This window comes from Scomber scombrus, chromosome 6, assembly GCF_963691925.1.
Source record: "Scomber scombrus chromosome 6, fScoSco1.1, whole genome shotgun sequence".
Lineage (NCBI taxonomy): Eukaryota > Metazoa > Chordata > Actinopteri > Scombriformes > Scombridae > Scomber > Scomber scombrus.
This window is the reverse complement of record NC_084975.1, coordinates 20485472-20513184: the sequence shown is the minus strand read 5'-3', so window position 1 is coordinate 20513184 and position 27713 is coordinate 20485472. Positions and strand designations below refer to the sequence as shown.

At 41.3% G+C, this 27713-nt stretch overlaps 2 protein-coding genes across 2 annotated transcripts in view; one reads left to right on the top strand and one right to left on the bottom strand.

The window, feature by feature from the left end:
- Window positions 1–1291: 1291 nt before the first annotated feature.
- adck2 (aarF domain containing kinase 2) lies at window positions 1292–6396 on the bottom strand. Its single transcript, XM_062420623.1, has 8 exons — window positions 5151–6396; window positions 4886–5032; window positions 4515–4643; window positions 4210–4305; window positions 3825–4103; window positions 2953–3081; window positions 2563–2616; window positions 1292–2173 (listed from the first exon to the last, which is right to left on the bottom strand). Exons 1-8 carry the CDS (start codon window positions 6030–6032, stop codon window positions 2033–2035), a joined length of 1857 nt encoding a protein of 618 aa, XP_062276607.1. The 5' UTR covers window positions 6033–6396; the 3' UTR covers window positions 1292–2032.
- A 6573-nt stretch (window positions 6397–12969) lies between these two features.
- si:dkey-82f1.1 (DENN domain-containing protein 2A) overlaps window positions 12970–27713 on the top strand; it is a 33917-nt gene continuing 19173 nt past the window's right edge. Inside the window, exon 1 of the mRNA XM_062420204.1 lies at window positions 12970–13208. The gene's annotated coding sequence lies outside the window, so the exon portion shown is untranslated. The remainder of the gene's footprint in view (window positions 13209–27713) is intronic.

Here is a 27713-nt window from a genome sequence, read left to right as displayed (position 1 = left end):
TAGTTGTGTTTTGCTGGTTTATTTCCTGTTTAGTCATCCCTCTTGGACATTCTGTTAGACAGAATTATGTTAGGATATTTCTGGTGCCCCCTTTGAGGAAGGTCACTATGTTACAACCCTCTTCCCTTCAGCTTTTGACATTCCTAAATCTTGTTCCTCTGCCATCATTCCTGATTTTAGTCCCTTGCTCTAAACCAAGAACAATTATGTTGAGTCCTGCCGTGGCACGTTTACCAGATCTGATTGGTACTATTCCCCCTTTTTCTTTTCCTCTAGAGGAACCCTTTGATCCCTGAGCTTCTCGAGAAAGGGGATGGTCACATGGAGGTTGCACTTGTCTTTGTAGATGTCCTTCAGGGATTTGAAACCTTTGTACATATAACTGAGATCTGGCAACGCCGATAAGCGACCGTGGACAAAGTTTCAACACACAAGCATCATTCCAAAAAAAACAGAGGCTGTTGTTGGCAGAACTTGACTTCCTCTGATACAGGTGGGGGTTTGGTGTCATAGATCCAGCCCTGGAGGAATGTTCTAACTGAACTGTGCCACCTGGTGGCTGAATGAGAGTACTGCATCGCCACACACTGCTGCTGCTCTCAGTGCCAACGCTCCAAGACGTTCCACTATATCTCTTCACTTAATCTCTATTTCTCTGTCACACACAGACACACACACATACACAAACTTGCATTATCACAATTAGTCCAGTTGCCTATTTTTCGCAATAAATGAAAAAAGATGAGTATAAGTAAATGGTGAGATATTTTTAAAAACTATTTAATTCAGTAAAAAAAAAGAGGAAAAAAAAAAAAGAACTTTTCTCTGGTTGTCGTGACCGTGACAGAATCTCGTCTTATACTGAGGTGATTGTGTTTGTCTATTAGAGATGTTTTTATTTCTTTTGTCATTATTATTTATTATAATTATTACTATTGAAAGATTTTTTTACACAGTTGTCACCTCTCCCCTCCCTCCTTACTTGAACAGTGTTGCTCTATCTGGGCTCTTGATGGTGATGAAAACAAAATCAACAGTTTTGCAATAAAGGATATGTATTTTTTTTTTTTTTTTTTGCACCGAAACCTCCTGATCTCACTCTTTCAGCCATGCTGACTGTTCTTCCTGATGACATTGACAAAATCGCGTCTCTTGTCTGTGTTTTTCATTGACAGATTTAATAAAATTGTAAATTAATGGACTCTGTGCCCTCAATAAATTTTCTGATTTGAAGCTACATCATCAAAAACTTACAAGTCACTAGTAGCAACAAAAGAAAGAAAAAGATAAATTAGCATGGATTTCTTTTTATTTATATGTATAATTCATACAAGTGTTCCCACCAACTTAATGGAAAGTTAAAACAACCAAGATGTCAGTTGTGAGTACAATTAGCCAAAGGCTTCACATTGTCAATGTAATTTGTAAGAACAAATTTTACAGTACGTTGTGATTCACACTAATGCAAATATGGCCCATTAAAAAAACATTACCTAAGATGCTATTGGAGATTGAGTGATAAGACACCCTGAGATCAATATTAGCCATTAAAAAGTGAAAATATGCTTTAAAACATCAAATAGGGATGTTGGCAGTATTTTGTTTTACATCTTGTCTTACTACAAATGGTCTCTGATGCCATCTGTGTTTGCTGACTCATCCATTAGCACTCAAATGGTGCCTCATGTAACGTGGATCTGCTCTCGTTCATTAGGCTCAGCTAGAGGTGCCCCGTAGTTGATGCAAGTGGGTGAAATATTCGTATTCTGACCAGACTGTAAATTATAAGAGTAACAGAGATGAAAGTACCCACCAATGTAAAACTCAATGGAGGTATTTATGGCATCAACACTGTTGAAATGTAGTGAGCATTACAAGCTTGAAGACACACCATCACCATGATATTGGGAGGATATACACATATACTGTATGTAACATTTGTGTGTATGTATACAGTATGCAGGGCTTTGTACCTATGTGTGTTTTATCTATTGTGCTTCAGCTGTGTGTATGTGTACATGGCATGTGTGTATCAGAGCAGTGAGGCACAGTTTTTGAGCAGCATGGGTTTGGCCAGCTCCAGGATGTCCAAGTTGGGATCCAAAGATCTACCCAGGCCTTCCAGCACCATGATGGCAAACACTATGGATGCGAAATTACTCTCCAGCTTCACCTAAGGCAGCAAGTAGAAAAACAGCAGGTTTTCATTTAAGAGAATGGACATCTTAGGAAATAGTTTCCTGCCCTGATTTAAAGACATTTCAAATACTTCCATAAAATCCTATAGTCATATGGAAAGACAATTTTAGTTTCTTGTGGTTCCCCTTGAATAATTGCTGTTATTAAAAGGCATTAATCAGCAACTTAAACGAAGCAGCAGCCTAGAAAGCCATATTTTTGTAACAGCAACACAAAACAAAGATGAGCATAGTGGTTTCATCTTTCATTGAATGGAAATAGCAGTGACTCAGTCAGTATTGTTACCTGTTGTAATAAACTTTTAGAATACAAAAAGAAGTTTTGTTTATTTGCCACAATGACTGTCACCTCCTAATATTTTACCTTGTGTTTGATGAGTAGACTAAAAACTCTGGAGAGCAAGTCAGCTACTTGGATCTATAAATAAACAAACTCAAATCAAACATAGTAATCAACAACAGACATTTCATTTAGTCTGACCACAGTTACCAGGTAATAAGACAAGTTTCCACTCTTTACAGGGGAAATGACAATTGGAAAGCACACAGACAATAAAATAACAGCACTTATCAATAAACTACACAAGCACAATAGAAGCCAGAAATAGAAGTGCATATCAGTGTGTTGTGTATTAATGTATTCTATAATTGTCTTATAATCAGGGTCATCTTACAGTGAGGCCAATACAGTAATCATGACCATCTTCATTATCAGGAGGCCCTGCATCAGAAAGCACAAATCCTATGTTACTACCTTTCCCAGAGAGAGGGTGTTGCTGAGGGCATCGTCCACCAGCTGGGACATCTCCTTCTTGAACTGTGGCACGTCCTGGCACTCGTTGGCCCGAGCATGATGCAGGATCAACTCTGCCACCCTCTCACCCTGAAGAGCGCAAGTCAAAACCACAGTAACAGTTAATCCAGTGAGGAGCTTCTTCTTGAGCTCTCTTGTGTGTTAATGTTTACCATCTAAGAAATATATTTCAGGGAGTAAAGGCTTGTTTTGCTGCAGATTTACTTTTTAAAAGTGGACAAAGTAGACATGGTGGTGCAGTAGTTAGCACTATCGCCTCACAGCAAAAAGATTCTGGGCTTGAACCCACCGGCCAGCTGAGGCCTTTCTGCGTGGAGGGTTAGGGTACTCCGGCTTCCTCCCACATACCAAAGGCATGCAGTTAAGGTTAATTTGTAACTCTAATTTAACCATAGGTGTGAATGTGAATGGTTGTCTGTCTCTATTATGTTAGCCCTGTAATGGACTGGCGACCTGTCCAGGGTGTACCCTGAGTCTCGCCCCAAATGTCAGCTGAAATTGGCTCCAGCTCCCCCGTGAGCCTCTAGAGGATAAGCCGTAAAGAAAATGTATGAATAAAATAATTCATAAACTATGTTCACAACATTGATATAGGTGAATAACTTCTAAAGTTCAACACATTTATCCCTGCTATTCCAGATCTGGAAAATTATGTGCGAGTCCACCCTCAATTCAATACTTTGAATGAAACCGTTAGAAAGGACAGCTAACCCTTCATTCACTGTGAACCAAAAAAAAAAAAAAGCGAAAAAGCTCATGTATTATTTTTAATTAAGCATGGATACTTCATCTATGCATCCTTCCTTTATTACCTGACGAAGCACCACAGCTGTAAAGACAGCCTTGAAGTTTGCGAGGTCGTGGTTGCTGAGTTGGGCTACGATGCCAGCGTCCAGCAACACCAGCTGGAGAGGATATGGGTCTGGTCTGACACTGACCACAACAGTGTCCCACAGGTCAGTGAGGGTTGTTTTGCCCTGGGCCTCCCCTGTGATACCAGCACTGTCACTGGAACCAGCAAAAGGCCCTTGATACTGGACCAAGATGTTACCAGGATGGAGGTCCCCATGGACAAAGTTATCCACAAAAACCTAAGACACAAATGGAAAGGAGACATTAAGTGAACACAATCCATCTAATTGTATGACAACATTCAGTCAAACAGACCACGTATTGCCAGCAGAAGATGTATCTCACCATTTTCAGCAGGGTGTCTACTCCCATCCTGGCTATTCTCTGCTTCACCTCCTGAGGAATCTCAGCGCTCAGGTAGTTTGAAATGGGCTCACTCTCCTGAAATAAAAGTCTAATGTAATCCAAAGAATGTTGGCCTCATTTATGATGAATAAAGATATTTAACCAGACGTATATGTTGTCTAAAAATCACGGATAAAGTATCCTGAAGATTTACTTCACTTCAGTAGTTTTCGAATCATTCATTGACTATCACTCAATCACCACACTCAGCGTTTCCCAATCATTATAAATTCTTCTGTACTCACTTCAAATGTTTCCACTAATATAGTCCTGGTGACAAATGGTCGTAATGGAGTTGGGAATTTGACATATTCCACATCACGGAAATTATCCCGAAAACGCTCAATGTTCTTGGCCTCAAAACGGAGATCAATCTGAAACAAATGTTCAGTCCCATCAATGATACGACACAACTTTGGTTCTCAGTTCTCACTTCCAGTTCCTATTCTGTTAGGATGTTTCTCCTCATGCTGTGAATATAATATGACATGCTTTACATGTAGGCACCTTTTCAGCTTTACATGCAAGGCTGAAAATGTATACTTCAGGAAAAATGAAAAAAAATTGAAAACAACAACAAATTTAATTTCAGATGTTGAAGTCGGAAAGTTTTTACCTGTTTGGTCATGAGCTTCTCAAACTCCTCTACTATCTCACACAGGCTGAGCCATTTGAGTCCAGGCAGGCAGTGCAGGAGCCAACTGCCTGTTTTCATCAGCAGCAGGTCTATTTCCACCTGCCTCCTGACACCTGGATGGACCACCTTCAACACAAGAAGCAATTTATGCTTTAAAAAAAATACATGGTTTGCTCTGGTTAACATACAGCAACATGAACATACTATGGAGTAGTGAGGCTATTTTGTGACAGTCCCCTCTCACCTTGATAGCGACAGGTATCAGACGGTCCTTTTCTGTGCTGCTCTCCTCATGCCCCACTGGGTCACCCCTCTCCTCATAGCCCTCCCCCTCCTTATTCCCCCTCAAGAACTTCCAAAGAGATCTTGCCACTCCTCCTAGACCAGGTATCTCCCACGCTTCCAGCAGGTCTTCTCTCTCCATCTCCTCCACCAGCGACTGGAAGGCTGGATCCTCCACCCGGTCCGCCTTGGCCCAGCCACGGTACACCTGGGCCACACATCCTGACCCCACCGGCTCTTTGCTTTCAAACACAAACATCCTCCTCCAGCCCTCCCCGAAGGCCCTCCTGAGACACTGCTTGGTGTGAGCCCAAGAGTGAGGGCGCACCTTAATGTGGAGCCTGGAGAAGCGGTCACAAAACTCCTGAGGGAAGATGTCCCGCCTGGTGCTGGCCCACTGCCCCAGCTTAATATAAGTGGGACCAGAAGATTCAATCACCCACAGCAGAGCGTCCAGCCAGCATGAGGCCCAGCGAGTGGACACCAAAGTTAAGGGGAAGAGGAGGAGAAGGGGGCCAAATTTGAGGAGCAGTACCAAGGCACGGAGGCTGAGGCGGAGGAAAAACACAAGTTTGTGCACTTGGACTTTCGCTAAAGCCTTCCTCTGAGTGGTTTGGGATGGAAGAGTGGCTTCCTGGCATCTGGCTGCAGAGGATGATGCACAGACTGCACCCCAACATAGCAGTGTAACCTTGGGTACCTTTGATAAAATCTGCCCTCTCTTTACTAGACAAGTCCTTGAGTGCTGGATGAGTCTGATCCTGGGAAGTGAGCCTGCTCTCTGGAAAGTGGACCTCAGGTTTAGAAGGACTGCCCTTGCTCCAAATACCGCCATAGTAATCATGCCAGATGTGGTTTAGCTCAGTCCAGGTCAAGAAGGCAAAGTGGTCCACATCTGCCTGTCTTCGTTTTGCCAAATTAACAGCTACGGGTGACTCCAAACTCGCAGTAATATGTGATATTCATCTTAAACATTAATATACGGTACCGTTTCACCTTCAAAGCGAGAGTGAACCTGGATTAATGCTGCACCGAACTTGTAACAAGAATATTTACCTACGTTGTACAAATTCTTGTCTTAACTTTAACTTACGGTCAGCGGCAGTCACCTGTACATGGCAGCAAAATGGAAAGAGTCTTCTCCCACTGCGCACAAGTGAGACATTACATAGTTTCATAATATTCAATGAAAACATCCATGGACAGCAACGATCATAGCGTATCCACTTCCGGGTATGACGTCGAAACGCTGAGGTCACGTGATTTCGTTTTAAAGGCGAAAACAAAAGCCCCAAATAAAGTGGGTTTGTGTTCTCGTGTTGTGGGTTTTTAGCTTTAGTTTTTACGTGTGGATGTCTGTCAGTTTTGTGATAGCGTTTATATTCAAAATGCAACCAACTCACGGTGCACACAGACTCTTTGCTTATTAACTTGACTAATTTTTTTCAATGCTTTTCTTTTCGATATTAAAGTGCTACAACTCTGACAATGTGATAATTAGCAAACCACTCAGCAGAGCTTCAAGTCACTGCATAGACCTTGATTGTCCTACAGATGGAGACATATTCCACGTTTTTCAGGCCAGGGTTATGAAGTAGTATGAACTAAAACTAGCAGTGAAAAAATAAAAACTAACTTAGGCTACAATGAACAATGTAAAAACTCAAATGAAACCGAATTGCAGATACAACTTTTTATATAAAAATCCATTTAAAGTTTTACTTTTGATTGGGCTCCCAGTACCAGCTCTGCTTTGGGTTGAGCATCGTATGTTAATGAAATAGCTTTGCACAATAGTCCCTTTAACAATAAATGACTTGGTAAACCATATTTGGTGTAATTGTTTCTTCCTTTTCACCGTCTACAAATCACAGCTTTCCTCCTAATACCTGAAAGTCTAAATCACTAAACTATAGTCAATTACTCAAAATTAAACCTTGATCACTTATATTATAAACTAAATAATGAATTGAAACTATAATAACCCTGGGACATTCAGAAAGGAATGAGGGATACAGTGAGTATGAGACCAGGGGCAGATCTAAGAGTTTACTAAATCTGGGGTTTAGCCCAGGGCACCCAGAGCCAGGTTTTTTTTAAGATGTTCAACATGCAGAGTTTAATTTCATTTTTAATGCATTGTATGACTACAGCAAACATGAGTAGTGATTTATTTTGGTCCTTATTAACAATTTTCCAAAAAGAATGCACATAGAAAGCAAAAGGAAGAACACATTGCAAATACTCACATTATTGTAATTGAGTATAGCTATTTTGTTTACAATTCATCAGGCAGAAGATCAGAACCAGATGCACCCATGATGAGAACTGACGATAAAGCAGCATGAGTCTGTGATGTTGAGTACTCACAGGAACAGTGGCAGGGACACACACTGTATTCAATGCAGGAGAACACCAGGCAGCCATGGGGACAGGCAGACAGGAAACAAGAAGAGCAGAGGCTGAACTCATGGGACAGAAGGCTGAGGCGTTTACCAGGGAAGGATGATCAGGGATGAGCAGAGTCAGGACCAGGAAGCCACACCAACAGTGAGTGCTGGAGAGTCTTTCATAAAGCAGGAGGACCGATCAGGACAGGCTTAAATAGTGGCTTAATTACTGATGTGGAACACCTGAATGCTCAGGTGAACAGAGTTGGCTAATGAGGTGGGTTTGGCCTACTGGCAGAGTGGAGCAGAGGTGGGGTGAATGGAAAATTACCAGAACAGAAGGTAAGAAGGAGAGCAGACTGTGACAGGTTTAAATTGTTCAAATGAAGTAAAGTAGTCAGTTATATTTGTACATTTATTCCTTACTGAGTCAATTATTTAGTTGTCCTTTAAAATGATCAATGGATATTGATAGCTAGGAAAAAAAACCCTGTCTAGGATCAGACAACAAATCAAATGCATTGCATTAAAAACAGACCAATCAGATCAAAATGTCATTACCAAACAAAGATGCCAACACCACGAAAAACAGTCGGCCAGCTGTTTGAAGTCACTGTTTAGAAAAAGTGATTTCAACCAGAATTTCCTTTTTTTTAAATAGATTCAGGGCTTTTGAGAAAACTTTTGGGGCTACATCCCCAGAAGCCACCCCATAGCTCTGCCACTGTAGGAAACAGCTGTTAATGTCGTCATACAATTAGTTGGTACTTACTTTACTCGCGTGTGTGCATTTTATGCTACTTTAAACTCATGTTCTAAGTTATTAGCTGCATCTCAAAGGGGCAATGTTATGCTAAAGGTTTGAATCATGAATTTATGCCACACAGGCTACAGCAGTTTGCAATGGCCATCCCTTGTTGGGCTTTTAAAATACAGATTACTCATCAAAACATGAACATACATTTAAGCACAAAACACAAAAATCAAAAAACAAAAAAAAAGTAAAGCAGTACAAAACACGACTCAGAAACAGACATACCACAAAGAAAAATCCATCACCCATGACTACATGACTGACCCGTCTTTAAAAACTGTTTCAGTTTAAAATGATCCCAGTCATGATCCATTTTGAGTTCTGTGGGAAAAGAGTTCTGCATGTTGATCCCCCAAATAAAAAAGGCTGTCTGTCCAAGTGATGATTTAATAAGGGACACCTTACAAGCCCACACACACACACACATCTATCTTTACATTTAAAAATATAGTTAGTTAGAAGATCACAATTTTACAAAACAGACATTTGGTCAGCTCATGATACATGTGTATAGATAAAAGGATAGGTTCACAATTTTTCAGGTCTGTTTTAAAACAGTTAATAAATAACAGTAGTAAGTCAGGTGCCCAAACTGTAATCATTCCTCCTGTTCATACTGGCTATGAAAAGATCTCCTTAAAATGTGCTTTAAGTGCAAGTGATGGGGGAACGGTATGTCCATGAATTCATATTGTGCAAAAATGTATTTAAAAACCTTATCTGAAGCTTATATGAGACTTCAGCAGTCTGAGTTAGTCATATTAAGTGAACCTCCCCCACCCTCGCCCCAAATGAAGTCTGGCACATCCCTTTCCTCAAATCTATGCTTCAGGATGTTATTGATTGCACTGCCCATGGTACCCACAAATAGTTCTTGAGGACAGCTTTGATGTTGGGATCCTGATCACTTACAACATAACTTTTGAGAGGCCTCCAGCTGATATGCCAACTTCTAAAAGTTCCTTGCTGATTTATTTGTGTATGTTCACAGTTCTTTATTGTTGCATCAAACTCTAAAGTGGAAATCACTCGAGTTAACAGTCTCCAGTCTTCTGATCTCATAATGAAGCTGTCTGTCCACATATTGGTTGTGATGCCAATTCCATATTCCTGTGTTTTGTTGATAGACTGACATAGACTAGCCTTTTCTTTTTTTTGCCTGCTCTTTCCGGATATACTGCCCTATAACGTTTTTTTTATTAGCCCTTGTACCACATGAGTAAACCCCTTACTGGACATGACATTGAATGAGCACAGTTCAGAGCAATAAAACTCCACAAACACACCCACAAGTTTAGATTTCTTGTTCTTCATGAAAGCTGACACCAAGGGCTGATTTGATGCAGCTTGTTGAGTAGGCGTGCTAGGCTGTGGGGCAGCGTGCCCATAACTTGAATGCTGATTCGGGTTTGATGTATTAAAAAAGTTTGTGGTGGACACGCACAACGAATAAAGCAGGCGCTGGACCAAACAACAAATAAAAAACAAGAGAAAAGCCAACACATTGCATGTATCTTCTTATTGCCATCATATTTGTACACTGCCTCACAACTCAGGCAGATAACATAGTCTGTAATGGTGTCATTGAACCAGAACAAACCCTTAAACATTTTGGGAAGAAATTGGGCACAGATTATGAATCTGAGAGCATGGTTGTAAACTGTGTGCACCGAGTTCTATACTATGAGATACAGATTTACACATGGATCTTTTTTTTTCATTAATTTTTTTAAAAGTATTGGGCAAAATTAAATTTTAATCTGATGGTGGTGCTAAATGAAAAGTCACCAAAATGATTACAGTTCATCCTTAGGGGAACATGAATGTGTGTACCAGATTTGATGGCAATCCATTGAACAGTTGTTGAGTGATTTCACTCAAAACCAACTGTCAGTCTCATGATGGCACTGAAGGAAAAAATCAGGACATTGCTCATTGGAAATAAGTTATTAGGTCTTTAGGATCAATCATCTCAGAACCATGAACATTTCATTTCAGTCCAAAAACGACAAAGAAATATGAGGCAGGCATATGAGCATAAAGACCATTTGTTTTTTCAACCTTTTTTATGTGTTGTGAAAATTCATACAACCAACATTTTGTAGCTAGCTGTGGATCAGTTGCTAGTGGTGATGCACTTTGAACTGAGCTGTGCAGGAAGTTGCTTTAAAGAGAACTTCCTGATAGGATACTTTGCGTTTTCCTTAACAAAGTTCCTATGAAATGACTTAAGCAGTATTGGTATGGCAAAATCTAGGTGTGGGTCATAAAGGAAAGAAACTAGGAGGCAGGGAACAAAACACACCCTGGGTTTGATTTAATTGTTGTTTCCACTGCTTTAACCAGAGGTCCTGCATGCAAACTACTATCCACAATCAAGGACTGAGAATTTGTCCCAAACATGTTCCCAGTCACGGGTTGTGTCCCCTGGACAGTGGGCTCTGTACGCTCCCAGGATCCCATCTGTAGGCCTGATAGAGGACTCAACAACACAATAAGGTGGGATAAACGCCAACAGATGTTGCTAGCAGCCACCTCCCACCCTTTCCTCCCTCCCACAGCTATTGATGGACAAGCCAGGCTTTTCAGATCTCTCTTGCATTTCAAAGGCGAGGTCAGGGTTTGGGCTCAGAGGTCAGTAGGATAGTTGCTCTGCTTAGGTGATGCTGTTAGACACTTTATGAAGGCTGCTCAGTGATATGACTGTAGGAATGCAGCTGAGGCCCATCCACATGCTTTTGTACAGATAAGTGTATTACACCTCTGAAAGTTTGAATGAAATCACAATGCAACCCAGATTCTGAGTCATATGTACAGTTTGTTTGTATGTATGTATGTATGTATGTATGTATGTATGTATGTATGTATGTATGTATGTATGTATGTATGTATGTATGTATGTATGTATGTATGTATGTGTATGTGTGTCTATAGTGTCAGCTTGAGCACATATTGTATGAGTGCAACATCCAACCTCACTGTTTTCAATACCGCCTTGAATCCCTTGAACCCCTTTAGCTTTAAAATAAGGTAATGTTAATGTTTTTCAACCCTGCTGGACAGCGCACACTATCATAACTTAAAATCACACCGTAGTATCAATGCAATCCAATACAACTGACCTACAAGAAACAGGTCGTAAAGCTTGTAAAACCTACTGTACAGTATGTTCTGCATGAACTATGGGTTTAAAACTACCTCAGACTTGAATTAAACAGACAACAATTATTTTCATCAATTAATCTGGTGATTACTTTCTCAGTTAATCATTTGGTGTGAAAAGTGTCCAAAAAATGGAAAATGCCTATCACAATTTACTTAAACCTAAAGTAACATCCTCAAATTGCTTGTTTTGTAGGACCAACACTCCAAAATTCATAAATATCCAGTTTAGAATCATAAATTACAGCTAAAAGAAGAAGCATATCCTCACAAGTGACAAACTGGAACAAGGGTGTGTTTGGCATTTTTGTAAGAAAAATGACTTAAATGTTTAAAGAATGATTGACAAATTGCTGATTAAGCTTTTGTTGATTGACTAATCCATTAACAGACTAACTGATTCATCTCTAACCCTGTTCTACCCTCCCTGAAGCTACTATTACATTCAATAGAAATGTCATGTTTGGTGCATCATTTATTTTATATCTTAACTCTACATTTATAAATAAAGATTGGACATCATTTCTTTGTCAGTACAACAACGTTTGTTGGGCTTGAAGAGGGCCTGTAGGGTTTAACAGGGTAATTATTAATGACACTGGTCATCAGTATGCATGTCCATTCTTGTTTCCTGCTCTCACTTTCTTTTTCCACTGTTTCCGCAGGACCATTGAGTGGTGAGGTGGACTCCCCAGTTTGCATTCCCTCACTGAGCAGAGGTCAGCTGTAATCAACCCAAATACTGACAAACCATTTTCTGTCTGAAAACACTCAGGGCTCATCACACACAACATTCAGCACACATCACTTACTGCTCCTTCATCACGTTTAGTTGTTGTTGTTGTTGTTGTTGTTGCTGCTGCTGACAGTAAACAAAGTCTTGCAGAGATAAAATAGATGAACATGTTGTCCCCTCATTGAGAGAGGAAGAGCTGCCCTTGGGCTTCTTTAATTGGCTCCCAGAGGAGGCTGTTATTTATGTATTCAGTTGTGCTTGCCCCTTCCTGCTCCATTCCTCTTTTTTCTTTTTTTGAGCAGGACACTTCGTTTCCTCGGCAACTAGGGCTCCAATCGCCTGGCCAGCTACAGATTAGTTCAGCAGTGGGGGGTTTAGGTGGGTGGGAGGAGTTGTGGAGGGGGGGTGATGATAGAAAATGGAGTGGAGAGGGAGGACAGAGAGAGAGAAGGAGAAAGAGGTAGGAAGGGAGAAGGGGAGGGGGTAGCATGAGGGAAGGAGGGGTGGGAAAAGTTTGAGAAGGGGAGAGAGAGAGACAGCGAAGTAGCCAGCGTCATTGAGAGATAGGAGTCAGAGTGAGTGAGTGAACATTTTAGCTCGGTGGCTGGACAGGAGGTGGGATTTCCCTGACTTTGTACCTTTTTCAAAATTTTTGTGCGCTTGGAGCTGTACTCTGTGACTTTCTCTCTGTGTGCGTGTGGGAGGTGCAGGCAGGGGCTATGCAAAGTGAGAGAAGTCGGAGGCAGGGGTAAGGGGTGTGCAAACTGAGGAAAAGAGAAAGGGGAAGAGAAAAAAAGGAAAAAACTACTCTGAAGGAAAGGAACCATGCAAGTGGATGCTGTCTTCTGCGGAGTCAGATTACACAAAATGAGAGACTACTCCAAGAGCACTACATCAGGGCTCACCAAGCTCAGAAAGGTAATGTGAAAACTCAAAAGATTGGCCAATGTGTAACAGTGTGTGAGATTGTGTGGTTTTCTTTTACACTTTTTGGATTTGTCTCGAAAACAAAGTCAGTTAAGTTGTTAAAGTTGTATTTTGTATGCTGCACATTGAATATGGTCATTGAGTTCATATTCTTTATAAACATTAATAGAGATCAATAAACTGAACCAAAGTTCAGTCTCAAAATCATTTAAATTGATTTGGTATCCATTTTCATAGATGTGCATCTCCTTAGCTCCCTCACATATTCTCTGTGTGTGACCTTGAATGGGTGAGCATGCACGTGAGTGTCCATGCACAGACTCTATGCTTGCCTAAAGCAGTATGGATGTTAGATGTGAGGATGTGTTTTTCTTCTGTGTTTATATGAGTTGTATTTCATTCTGGACTGCTTTGGCTCCAGTCAAAGTACGCCTGAGTGTTGCTCAAGTAGCAAGTCTCAAATTTGTCTGCACCAAGTCCATTACTGCTACCCACAAGAGACTCATCTGTACCTCAATGAAGTATCCGTGCACATTTGAGCCCCCACGCACGCACACATACACACTCTCAGTGGTTTTCAGCTCGCTTCTGCCTATTACTGTAAATGAAAACAAAGAGCAGATAGATGGTGTGGTGACTATTTGGATAACAGAGTGCACGCTAAAACCATCACATTCCAAACTGGCTTGTTGAGGGGGAGAGAGAGAAAAGAGGAGAGGATAAGTGAGATGAGCATTCTTCGCTGTGAACAAAGGCACCTCTTCATGCAGAGTCCCAGCACCGGTATTGTTGTGAGGAGGCAGGCGAGGGTGGAAATCTCCCCAGGGAGCACAGAAGAGTTTAGCTTCAGGTGACCCCTAACAACATAACTTTTATGATTAGGAATAACATTTTGCTTGCAGATTCATGAGCAGGCATTACTGAGAAAGCAGATGGGTTTGAATAGTTTACTTGGTAACTGTGGTCATACAAGTCATGTGAGTTTTTTTAAAATGACAAATATGGTGAAAATTTAAAGAGATCATCTCAATAGTTTAATGAAAGACAAACGTTTTACATGTTCTCTTACAACTACCCACTGCCTTTAGGTCTCTGATGCACAGGAAGTGATGCATTTTGAATTTCTGGCAGCAGCAACAGCTGTTTGTTTGGACTGTGTAGACAAAAAGGTTCATTTGTGCTAACACAACATATATAATAGCTGAATGGACACAGAAAGGTAATAAAAACAGATAAATGAATAAAACACACACCACAGCTGTGGCCCCACTGTTTGACTTGAGATCAACAGATCAACAGGAAATGCAGTGAAAACCGATGACTTGTAAGACATTACCATAATATCAAAAATGTTGATCTAAGTCACAAGTTACTGTTATTGTATGGGGAAAATGGTCAAGGAGGACAAAAATATGTTTTCTCATTCATTCAATAGTCTTACTGTTAAAGGTGCTGTGTGGAGTTTTGACTGTAAACAAACATAATTTTGTTTATGTTTAACATTTCTCAGCAGAATGCACCCCTGAGGTCTAATAAACATCTTGGCTGTATTTGATACTTCATAAAATATTTGTATATAGTGAAACTTGCACAACCCTTTTATTGATGTACTCCTACCAATTGATAATGTGTGGAAATATGGGAACCCAAGGGACATTTTTTACAGTAACTGTTAGCTGTAGACCCTTTCATTTAACACATCAGGTTTTTTAAGTAAACACCAGTTTTGTTGACCAACATACTGGGCAAGTTATTGTACAGGCCTAGTTAGCAACTTCAGAGATGTTTCCAGCCAAGGAAAGAATGTTCACATTACCTCCCTGTGCAATCAGCATAAATATGTTTTCATGTCATGCCTGTGCGCTTGCTGTCTGTGCCCTCTTTTGGACGTGTTGGTGAATCTTGAGGTTAAAACCTGCTTAGAAAAAATGCTCTACAGCACTACTAGTGGTCAGAACCTCTCAAACTGCACATGATTATGATAATATTCATGCATCTGTGGATGTGTGATTCGTAAATCAAAAATACATCTTTTCCTGGGAGATAACGGACGCTCCGTTGCATGTCATACCATAGAGCAATAGGAATGCCTGCTATGTCCTATAAGGAATGACCCTTAAGAGATGGTTATCAATCAGCCAACATAATCTATCTCAGTGGTTTCTTCAGGCCTTTCAGTCCAGCCTGTTTTTGGGTAATAGTTAACTCCAAGTACAAGATCCATGGAAAGCAACACTGGAACATTTGATTTAATATACTTGATTGTGTAAGCAGCTGAGGTGTTCTTTCATTTTGGGACATATTTCTGTGCTCCCTCTTAAATTCAGTGTTGTGTTTATATCTGCATTAAATGAACAGCTTCAACAGGTCTATAGACGTTATAAGGAGCACAAATCAACATTCCTGGGCTCTGTCTCCTGTTTCTGTCTGTCCTGGCGTTGTATTTACTTAACTGGGTAAGGTTAAGAGTTTATTGAATTGAGACTCTCTGGCGCTGTAGAGAGAAGGTTTATAGAGTTGGAGATAAAGAGACAGGGACTGTCTGTCTGCCAGTCAGCAAGATTGCAATAAATGGGCTGCAATCTTGTAAAGGGGCTCTGGTGTGGAGCCATTGCACGCGCGTGTGTCAGTGTCTGTTACTGGTGTTACTATCACATACATAGTGGTCTGTCAGATTGGGTCAGTTGTTTACGCTGTGAGTCAGGAGCAGAGGTTAACTGTCTGCATGACTGCTGTGCAAGACAATGTGCAGTGTGGTGGAAAAGTGGGTATTTGTGATCTTGTATTAATCGCTCAGAACATTCACATTCTCTGTGCCTCAGTCCTCTTATTTCAGTGACTCATATTACTCTATCACACAACACACACACACTCACTCAGTCATTATCAGGGCATTTTCGCTAATCGCCTGTTTTCTCTTGTATCACTGAGTCAGTTTGTGTCTTTCCTTTCTGTTCTTCACACACATTTATCGACACCATTTAGTGTTCTCACTCAATACCCGTCTCTCTTTTCACTCTCGGGCACCCATGATTTCTAACACTGACATTAACACAACCTGACTTATCAACACATACAACACACAAGGTCTCAAATGTACCCAGTGGATGTTAAGGGAATGTTGCATTGGTATGCATGCTTTGTTAGTGTGGAAAAAGGAAAACTGCTGGCAACTGAAACACCAGATGTTTAGCATCGTGACAAGTCTGTCATCTCTCAAAACTGAATTAGTTATTTTTTTCTTGGAAGCATGTTGAAATGGAGAAATGTGTCTTGATGATTAATATGAGTCACTAGAGCCCAAACGCATCCAGGGAAACAGTGTTTAGGTTCACAATGACAGTATGGTATCAATAGAAGAAAGTGAACTATTACTTGCCTGCGTGGTTAGGGTTAGACATGCAGACATATTTTGCATACACTTTTAACATACTTACACAGAAGTGTGTCGTATGCATACATATTACTGTAGTCATGTGAACATTTGGTGGCGCTGTGATTGTCATGGTTTGACTTCAGTTAATTACATTTTCCTCTGTCAACGAATCATCTGTGCATTCTTACATGGTGTGTGTGTGTGTGTGTGTGTGTGTGTGTGTGTGTGTGTGTGTGTGTGTGTGTGTGTGTGTGTGTGTGTGTGTGTGTGTGTGTGTGTGTGTGTGTGTGTGTGTGTGTGTGTGTGTGTGTGTGTGTGTGTGTGTGTGTGTGTGTGTGTACTGGTGGATGCAGCCAGTGATGCAGGATGCCAGCCAGTGACATCTGTCTTCTCTATTCTTTTCTGCTCAGAAAAGTGACAGCAGGGCTTTAGGAGGTTACAGCCCATTCACCCCTCCTATTACAGGAATTGGCTTTTGACAGGCACTCAACAGGGAGGCCTGCAACTTAAAGACCCCACTGGGCCAATCTCCTGCCATCCCCAAGCTGCTGTTGTTACCCTGGTGACACATTGAGGAAATAATGTGTCCTGTGGGGATGGTGAAAGAATTCTTCTTGTTTTGAAGATATGGTGGGGGTATTGTCTGTGATGTTGGTGGATGGCCATGGGTTCAGTCATGATCAAAAACACCCCGAACCCCCTCCTCACAAACACACTCACATGTACATACACGCATGGCTAATGCTTACCATCTTAGACATCTGCAACTATGTCCTTGTGATGGTCAAACCAACACACACATGCACACATACATGAATGCATGGATAATGCATAACATCACATTAGATACTGGAGACATTTATCCAGTTGGCATCAGACCAAGGATTTTTCATTGGATGCACCCTTAACCGCAACATACACAAACACATGCAAAAACACACACTCTGTCTCTTACAGTATGTCGCTAGCAAGCTGTCTGTTTGCCAGTTTCACTCTGCTTGGTGTCTGAGATGTATTAAAAGAAATCTGATCATGGCTTGGGGGGAAAATGGTTGCTGCGACTCTAATTGGGACATTTAACAACACATGGCAGACTCCCTGTCCTGCTGCGTTGTTTACACGGACTACAGTAGAGAATGTGAATCTCTAGCAGGGTTGAGGGGCAAAGGCAGAGTCAGCTACAGATTTATGGCAGGGTGTTAGATGTGGACTGGGAGAATAATCACAGCAAACCAATGCTAGTGAAGACCATCCAAAACCCTAGTGTGACCTCAGGGTTGCCAGCTTAGTGTGGCTTTGCAGCTTGTGCCCACTGGCAGCCCGTGGTAGTGGCAACAATCCACACACGCATACACTCCAGAACACACACACACAAACACATGCGGGAAAAAGGCACAGGCATGGACCTAAACACATACACACAGACACACAGATACAAACACATACAAACACATACAAACACATACTTGAACATCCACAAACATACTGTACTTGCATTTGAACATGCATTTACCATTTTCTTGCTTACCATCCCCACTTTGGACAAAACTTGTATGAGAGGAAGGCTGCCGTCTGGAAAGGAATGTGTCCATCTGGGTTCAAAGTGTAACTCTAATGTGGCTGTACAGCTCGTTGATTTAGGCTCGGGTTGCCATGTTATGAAGAGCATTCCAAGCAAAATGGGAAAAGGTTACCGCATGCTTTGTTAGTTTGGTTATGTGCAGCGTGTGTGTGTAATATCTGAGATGGAAAAACTGTAAGAGCAATGACCTTCAAACCATTTAAGTAGTTCCAGTCCTCTCCTCTCCTCTCCTCTCCTCTCCTCTCCTCTCCTCTCCTCTCCTCTCCTCTCCTCTACAGTATCTCTAGCTCTCACAGCCATGGCTGGGAATGAGAAGAATGTTGTTTACCTGTCAATTAGGGATCTACTCTATAATGAGAATTAAAACAATGTCTGGAGGTTCATCCAAGTGTAACAACTTAATGAGTAGATGCTGCAGACGCAGTGCAGACACAGAGGAGCTTTGATCATACTAAATCATAGCAAAACACCTGTTAAGTTCTAGAGCTGGGAAAGTAGCAGTTTTATCTTTGTCTGTCTCCAGTGTAATGACTGTTACATGGTGATCTCATCCTTTGTTATAATGTAATATGGTGTCAAGCTGTCTTTGCTGATCCTTGCGATATTACATCAGTGTTATTAAACTCTGTTTGGATGGGGATAGGCTCAGTTTCATTCCAAGTTTATATTGCACTTAATACCTGCGCTCTAAATCAGACATCACATAATGCCTTAAAATAAAAGTCAAAAGCAACAGACATAAAATAGAAGTGCTATTGAAGAATTTGAAAAAAATCTAACTCTCTGTCTCACTTTCTGTTTTGTAGCTCATCTTAATTTGATTTAATCCCCAATAACTACCTAAAATGAAAACTTCACAGCCTATTTGCCATGTGCTGAGTACAATTTGTCCTGAGGTTCCTGAGGACATGACGATGGAAACGCACATCTTTAGATCAGTTTTGTTTGGCTTGCTTCAGCAGTGTTAAAGACCTCTCTTCATTTCACTCATTTTTTTGTCCATTGGCGGTCTTGGCCCAGGCTCACAGTTGTCGGTCACAGGGTGTGTGGAGGTCAAAAAAAGTCGGCTCTGACTCTGACTTTCGAGTTTACACTCCGGAAGAGCATTTTCCCAAGCTCTCGCCTTGTTCAGCTCCCCCGGGACTGGCGGGTGAATTATAAAAATCTGTTTCTGCGCAGGCATGCAGGGGAGAAGGGACGGGACGGGGGAGCTCAGATGGGAATTCTCATGCAGAACCCTGAAAAAGTGAAGCAGCGAAAAAAACAGGAAGAAGAAGGAGAGGCGATGATCTTGGCATGCAGCTAAGCTGAGAGACTGTGGCTTGGAGGAGAAATTTGATCTAGGGCCCAGAGAATAATGTTAGTGTGCTGGAGAGGCCAGGTTATTGTTGAAAGGATCTGTAAGTCCTCTCACTGCTGCACGTTCACTGTTGCTGAGCCTGTTTAAGAGAGGGAAGGTTTTACCATTAGCCTCAAAAATCCCACATTGTGTGTCAGCACAATGTAATATCAGATTGCTGGAACCACTGCTCACTGTAGGGCGTCTTTTTTCCCAGTGAATGGTGCTGTATTCAATGACATTTCCTCACGTGTCTGCAAAAATCATGCCCTCTGGGTGTTGTTTACAGCAGACAGGTATTGTCTGAGGTGTAAAACATGCCATGCCTGTCTCCTGCATTTTAAGGGCATGGTGAAACAAAAAACAGCTGTGGTTGCCAATGACAAAAGGTATGTGGATCAGTCTATCACCTGGCATATTACCTGAGGCTGTTTATAAGTGACCTCACCCATTGAAATTTATCACTGCCTGACAAACCCAAGGCCCATTGCCAGGAAGAGCTCCATGGCCTCTTTTGTTTGCCGAGGTTTCCTGTCAATGGCCTTACTTACTCTGTCAGTGATGATTTATGCTTGCTGCAACCACAGTGCTTCAACCAGAGGTGCATCTACATCAAGGTCTTGCTTCTCACTGCCGGATGAGTCCGTGGTGTGCACTAATTTGTCTTTGGGAGGAAAGGAGTTGAATGCTTATAACTTTAAAGGGATATCGGACAATTATGATGCAGAAAGGTTTTAATGTCCATTACAAAGGAATGGAAATGTATCTTTGATATGGCTCAGAAATAAGTCAAGATTAGAATACACATAATAGATTAAAACATCTATTAATGAGTTAATATGGCTGTGCAAAAAGTAGAAAATCTCAAAATATGAGAACAGGTCCTCTTCCAGTTCTCTTCTATTTCCATCTTATTTCTGGCTTTAGCTCAAATTAAAAGTTAGAGTCCTGGTTGATTTGGTGATATCTGTGGCGACTGGTGGCAATTGCAATTGGGGTTTGATACTAGACAAAAAACATTTGCTGGTCAGCTACTTTGTCAGAAATACAAGCAACTGGTGTATCTGTTAATGCTGCAGCCAAACAAACTCGCATTGTTTTAACAAAGAACTTTAAACTTATCTGCTGTTAAAAAATTCCAACTGTTGATTGTTGTTTTGTAGATGTTTTTTGATTAACACCATCTGTGATACAAACACATTGCGTTTCCTGTGGCTGCTCACAACAAAAGCCATACTGTGATTTGCCATTTGAAGGCTGGTAATGTGAACTAGCAGCAGTACAAAATCTTGCATTAGCAATAACTTAATACAGCTCTTTAATACTGTTCAGTGTTAGGATAGTGAACTTACCTGCGAATCATTTGTGCGTGGGTAAGCAATTTGAATCCAGATGGATATTTACAGAATGTAATACATTTAATAGCTATTGCTGAAAAATGCCATTAAAAAGCATCAAAGGATCACAGGATTTACTTTCATGAAAATCTTAAAGACCGTGTAAAGTGAATTCAGACATTTTCTTCTAAACACATTAAATAGGTCATAAATGTATTTCTAAAAAAGGTGTAAAAAGCATTTCAACAATTTAGATTTGATTTGTGGAGCTAGGCTTCACAAACTGTGTTTCAAGATTTCTGTGTTCAGAATTTAGTGGAGGGGTCTGAAAATCACCGCCGCGTAAACCCGCCCCTGCTGCTGTAGTGGTATAAATACATTCAGCGCACACTACTACTACAGTCTTCAGTTAGCCAGTTAGCTGAGTTAGCCGCCTAGCTAGCCGCCGAGTTAGCTGCCGAGCTAGCAGTTGAGCTAGCTGCCGGGCTAGCAGCTGAGTTAGCAGCATAAAGCTCTCAGACGAAGCGTCCATGTTTCGGGTAGAGGTGGTGACTTTGATTGACAGGTGACACTTGGTAGGGGGCGGTGTTTCAGCGAACTCGGTGGGCATGCCCACAGCGTTTGGGAGCAGAGAAAGAGGCTGATTTTTACACAACTTTAAAGCCTAATTTCATATATTTGGCGATTTTTTTTAATCATTCAAATTTGGCAGGGTGTTACAACACACTTTTCTGTGTTATGTCAATCTCAGAACACATATTTATTCTTACTTTACACGGACTTTAAGGATAATAACTTCTCAATAAGCTTCAAACAAACTAGCTTGAATGACGTGTCAACAAACCACATCTAAAAAGGCAAAAAAGACTGCCATCACAGAGAGGAATGAGACGTGATTAATTGTACAAGTTGGAATAGTCCGTCTTTCTCAGTCTGTCTCTCCTCACGTGGCATTCAAATAGTTGCACTCAATTCTACAAGTCAAATGTAATGAGCTAGTTTTTTGAAGAATGTAAAAAAGATAACTTGAGAGGACAGCTCAAATTGGCAATGTGGCAATGATTGTTGGACTTTCAGTCTCCAAACAGTTAAAAAAAATTGTCCCTGTTAGAAATGGGTTTTCAGATGCTGTTAGACAATCCGATCAGTATTTTCATTTGAAGCATACTGAGGTCTGTCGAAACACAAAATAGCTGAGGCTGAAGTGTTTCAGCTGCAGATGTACTGAACGTGGAGTTTTTTGATTCGACAGAGGCATTGTTGGATGGGGTTAAGTAGGCCAAAGTGAGAACTGTGTAAAAGTGGGCCCTGGGATTTGTTGGCATGGCCCCTATAGTTTGTGGAGCCAATGGGGTAATTGGGAGCAGACTGAGGATGAGTCAGGAGCTCTGCTGATGGGAGCTTTCTGTCAGTGGGGAGGAGGGGTTGTCATGTCTTGGGGAGGGAGCTGAAGGACAGATGCTCCACCTCTGCAAAGAGACATGACACCCTTTCCCAGATGGGGGGATAGAGATAGATTTGTTTGCTCTGCCTCCAGGATAGATTCATCCTCTTCCATGTCTTTCTCTCCTCACCGGGATGATCTTGTCTTTATCTCTTTAGAGAGACTTCTTTTCTCTCCATTGAGCCAGTTAAGGCCTCTTTGTAGTTATGGCAATAGTTAAAAACTAGAGAATGAATAACAAATTCATTATCCAATTTTCCACTATCTTAGTCCAGAACCTCCTGCCCACTTTAAAGGCTTCATAAATATTTTTCAGTTATCAACTTGATTTTCATTATTTAAATGATTTAATGTGAAGAGCCTTTCCTCCAAACTTCTATTCCTAGAAGGGCTTATCAGGTCGAAGTCTTTAGTGCATCATTAGCCTGCAAGCCGCACCATTTGCAGTCACTGGAATGTGCAATGGAAGCCACAAACTCCAAAGGGAAGGGAGACCTTCCCCATTAAAAGCCTATGGTTAAACTGTTACTGGATGGTCATTTGTAAACTCTGACAGGTGGAGCAAGTGAGAAGGACTTTTAGGAGGATTTTGCTGAGTTTGTCTGGGGTTTTCCTTCCGTTTTCTGCTTTTTTGACCTTGTGGTAGTCAGAGCTGTCCCATTTATCAACTACAGACTCCAAGTTTTTACTGTAACAAGTGAATTTGTAAGCAAAAATACTTGCTGTCCTGATGACTTCATTTCAAGAGACACAAGAGGTCGATTTTACTTCTACTTCCTGCATGTCACACTACATTTCCTGTCTGTTTTCTGGCATAAACAAAAACAAGAAAAAAAATCTGTGCCATGAATATAAGAAGCCTTCTAAATGGTGAAGCACTTGTTCCCTTGGTTGTGCCAGTGCACTATAATTACATCCACAATGGCTTCCTCAGTGGTGCAAATTATAATTAAACAATTGTTTATACATTTTCTGAGGTAATATTTTGGCCTATTCTTACAGTACATCTCCCAGTGGGATAGGCTGTAGACACCCAAGCCGTCAAGAGTCTCGGTTTTAAGCGACAGCCACAATAACAAGAAATGCTATGTGTGTGGCCTTAGCAATATAACAATGGATACTTGTGTTATATTTAGAGTGGATTGATAAGCAAAAAATATGCAGGGAGAAATTAATTGTTAGTGGTATCCCCCTACAGTTCCTGTCTGGTTCTGTGGCTAACCCATTTTCAGTGCTGTCTCACATCCATCCTTTCCCAACAATGGAGGGCGATGGGGGAGAGGTGGAGGGGCGAGAGGACACAGCACAGCAGGATGGCTTATAGATGCACTGTATGTGTGTGTGTGTGTGTGTGTTTGCTCCTACAGCAAAGGCCAGCTGATAGGGATCTTTACTACTGAACATCTTACAGCGCAGGTCCCTGCGGTCTGTGCTGGATATAGAATAAAAAGATAAGGATAGCCAGCTAAACATTGCATGCAGGAAAAATGGATAAATTAAATTAGTTTGCAGCTTCTAGAGTTTTAACATACACTTTCTGGCTGTCAGTTACATGCACACACACACACAGATACGGGCACACACAGTCATAGAGCTGGCCTGTTTGGCCTGTGTCCAAGGCTCTGCTATGAAATCAGCTTGGGAAAGCAGCGGGGGCCCTGAAAGGACAGACACAGAAACAGAGAGAGAGAAAGAGAGAGGGAGACTGCAGAGCCCTTATAAAATTCCATTGTTTATTTGCCTGACCCCCTCCTTCCCTCCTCCTCGCCATCAACCCTTCCTTTTCTTTTTCTTTAGTAACCAGGCAAAAACCCTGTCAATGCCTACCAGGTCAAAGCAGTATTCATTGTAAAATCCCCATGTCACTTAAACCAAATGCTGCATGTCAGATCTGGCAACCCTGTAGTGCTGGAAACAAATTGGCTGTGCAGGAATAATCTTTGCTTCAGTTTCTCAGAATGTAAAACATGGTACAGTTCAGTATGAAAGAGAAAGAGAGGTTAAGGATTAAAAACCGAATCCCCCTCCATCATACATCTCTCCCCACAAGTCCAAGACTTTGTGGCAATGAAAGTGAGAGAATGAAAATGAGACAGAAAGAAAGAAAGGATGAAGGACGGAGGGGGAAAAAAACAGAGAAGGTTGCCCTTCCAAAAAGGGTTGGCTAAATGTGCAGTGGTGCATTAAATTGATTGCAGGCAAGGCTTTGGCACACGCTAAAGTGCGCCACATCTTGTAGGGGATTGGGTCCTCATCTCAGCATGGGTGCAGAAAGAAAGTAGAGAAAATAATATTTTTTCTTTGCAGCATACTATTCACATTTTGAGCTATCATGTTCTCTCCTCGCTCCACATTTATGTAAAACCTCACTTACAAGGACAACAAGTGATTTAGAAGCTGCCACTTGGTGATTGTCTTCCTGTGTTTGGTGAAACTCCATGTCCTGATAGCTGTGAAAAACAGCGTGGGCTGTGAGTGACTTTGCCCTTTTTAGGTATTTGGAAATGACAGAGAAAAGAAAAGAGTGCAGTTTGGAGAAGAACAAGCAAGGGATGATGATGTCATTGTGTTAGCTGTTCCTGCAGGGCTGGACAGAGGGATAGAGGGACAGCGAGATGGAGGGGAGGATGAAATCTTTATGAGAAGCAGCTGTTGGGGAGAGGCAGGCAGGCAAGCTTCCAAAGCACTATAGCTGCAGCCCGCCAACAGCTTTCTGACAACAACCCAGAGGCCTGATAAAACTTGTTATGAAACACCGACAGAACCACCTGCACAGTGTGATAAAACAAATTGAACTTAAACAGCAAAACTCTATGTGGTTATCAGCAAACGTTAACACTTACAGATAATATTCAGAGTTAAATCATCACAAAGAGCTAAACAACAAAGGTACAAACCAAATCAGCCACTGCTGTGTGAGCTGGTATTTTCTACACCTATATTGCAATGCAAAAGATTCACACAAGTTCTGATACATTGGGAAGCAGGGCTGTTTTAAGCAAAATCACAGCTTCAGGAACAAGAATAAGCACATTGTGGAAAATATGTGTGTACTGTAAGTGTGTGTGTCACCACATTGCCATTGATTGAGTCCAGACTGATTTTTTTGGCCCACCTCTGTGAATCCCACATTGTGTAATTTCAGGATACGAGAGCTTGCTTTCTAACATACAGTGCGGTACATAAGCTTGCCAGATCTTTGTGTGAATCAGGGATTTATTTACAACTCTCAGCCTAGAACAAGATCAAATGGTATTTAGTATACGCAAGGTGCCAAATCTATGCGGTTTGACTCAAATGACATGGCCAACAGATATTTTAAAGTCAATGCAATGACATTTTCTGTGACTGAGAACTTTTTTTGGCACACATTTATCAAATGCTTTGATGTGAATTGATAGTCAGGAAATTTGATATACACATTCATGTTACCCTGAGGATGATTCCTAATGATGGCGATTTCCACTTGAGCTGTTGCCCAAAGTTAGAGTTCTCACTTCACACTACTTCATTGATGGTTTTGGTGTTTTCATTGGATTTATTGACTCTTGATACTGTATCTCGTTTGTGTGTTTTAATGGTGTCTCTAAGTGCATGTGTCATTAAGATTTCATATACTTTTTAAATTCTACACAAAAAGCCTTTACAAGACATTCACATATTGAGATAGACAAGTGTCAATGTCAGTACATCCATTAAAACTGCACTCACATAACTCTTCTCCAATACACCTCACTGTATTGAGGTTTTCAGCCATCTTGCCACCATCAGGGTTACTTTTGATCTGCATGTTAACATCCAGTGGTTGTTTACATCAACACATCAACATTATTGTTAACATTACTAATTAAATTACCATTCAGCTCTAAGTACAGCTGAAGTGGATGAAGTAACAACACCACTAAATCCAAAGGTCTGACATTATACAGCTGAGCCTGGCAAGCTGAATCTGAGATGTCCAGAAATGTCCACTGTACAAAAGGTCAAAAGGTTGCTACAGTCATCATCAGGCTAAACTTTACATTGTTTTCCCCCCTCATGGTAAGGACCTAAGAATGGCATCTTTGTTTTGTTTCGCCATTTTTCATCCAACCAACAACTTGGTTTCTGGAGTGTAATGAGCTGCTGGTGTAGTTATAGTTTTGTTTAAAACCTCCTAAATATACATTTCACATGAACCGATAACTATATGTAAATACATTTCAGATTAGCAGATAACTCAGGCTATTTCTTACAGAAACACATCATGCTACAGTCATTAAGCCACATTGGACAACAACATCATCTCTGTGGTTTACAGTATTTGAGTGTGTGTTTATAGTAGTCTCTCCAAAGGCAGATACAAAGTGACCATCCGCTGATAGAAATCTCCTTCAGGGTTTGTTATTCAACTGATGCTTGGCTCTGATGCCCTGCCTCTGACCCGGCTGCTGCTATCTCTGTCTGGTCTTTAAGGCATTTAGGATTGTGTGCTTTTTGCCGGGTGTCAGTGCTGTTTGTTCTAAGGGCAAGAGTGGAGGTTGTCCCTTATGAAATACAGTATATTTGTATAATGGGTTTTATCTAAAGGCCATCGGAAGCCTTGAGCCTGTTTTCACATTAGTGTAGTTTAAGTCTTTGAAAATCAAACATACAAATCAGAAATATTGTAAGTAAGATTTCCATTCTAACACCCTTTCCACTGCCATCTTCTCCACCCAGCTGCTGGTGAACAATAGCACTTCCACTTCCTCTGCAACGGCGTGCATGGCCTGTCACACCTCACAGGGCTAAGGCTGAATGGGGCGGGGCAGGTAGGGGTCTTTCGGGTCGTGTGATGTTTTTATTGGCCTCAGCAGATGGCTTCCCTCAGCCTGTGCATTGTTACGGTGGCCATCTTGCTCTGGGGGTCACGGTTAACAATAGTTGCCAATAGCTGTAGGAGACAAAGGCTTTGCTGCTCCCGAAAAGAGTTTCCCCAGTAACCGAATGCTGTAAAACTGGCAATGCTGTCAAATTTACTGCTTTTATGAGATGCGGAAAAAACGCTTGTCAGGTTCAGGAGAGTGCTGGAAAGCATCGTCTAGAATAGATGAGTCAAGCTTGAAACATGTAGGCAGCTGTGGCTCAGCAGGTAGAGTGGATTGTCCACTAATCAGAAGGACAGCAGTACGATCCATGACTCCTCCTGTTCGCGTGTTGAAGTTACCTTGGGCAAGAAACTGAACACCAAATTGTTCCAGATGGTTGTGCCAGCACCTTGCATGGTAGCTTGCCACCATTGGTATGTGAGTGTGTTTATGTGTGTTTGAATGGTTGAGTGAGCAGTAGAAAAAACATTGTACAGCGCTTTGGATAAAAGCACTATATAAATACAGCCATTTAAAAATAAATGCAGCCATCTACATGTTCAAGTCCAGTAATGCATGTCAGGATGTT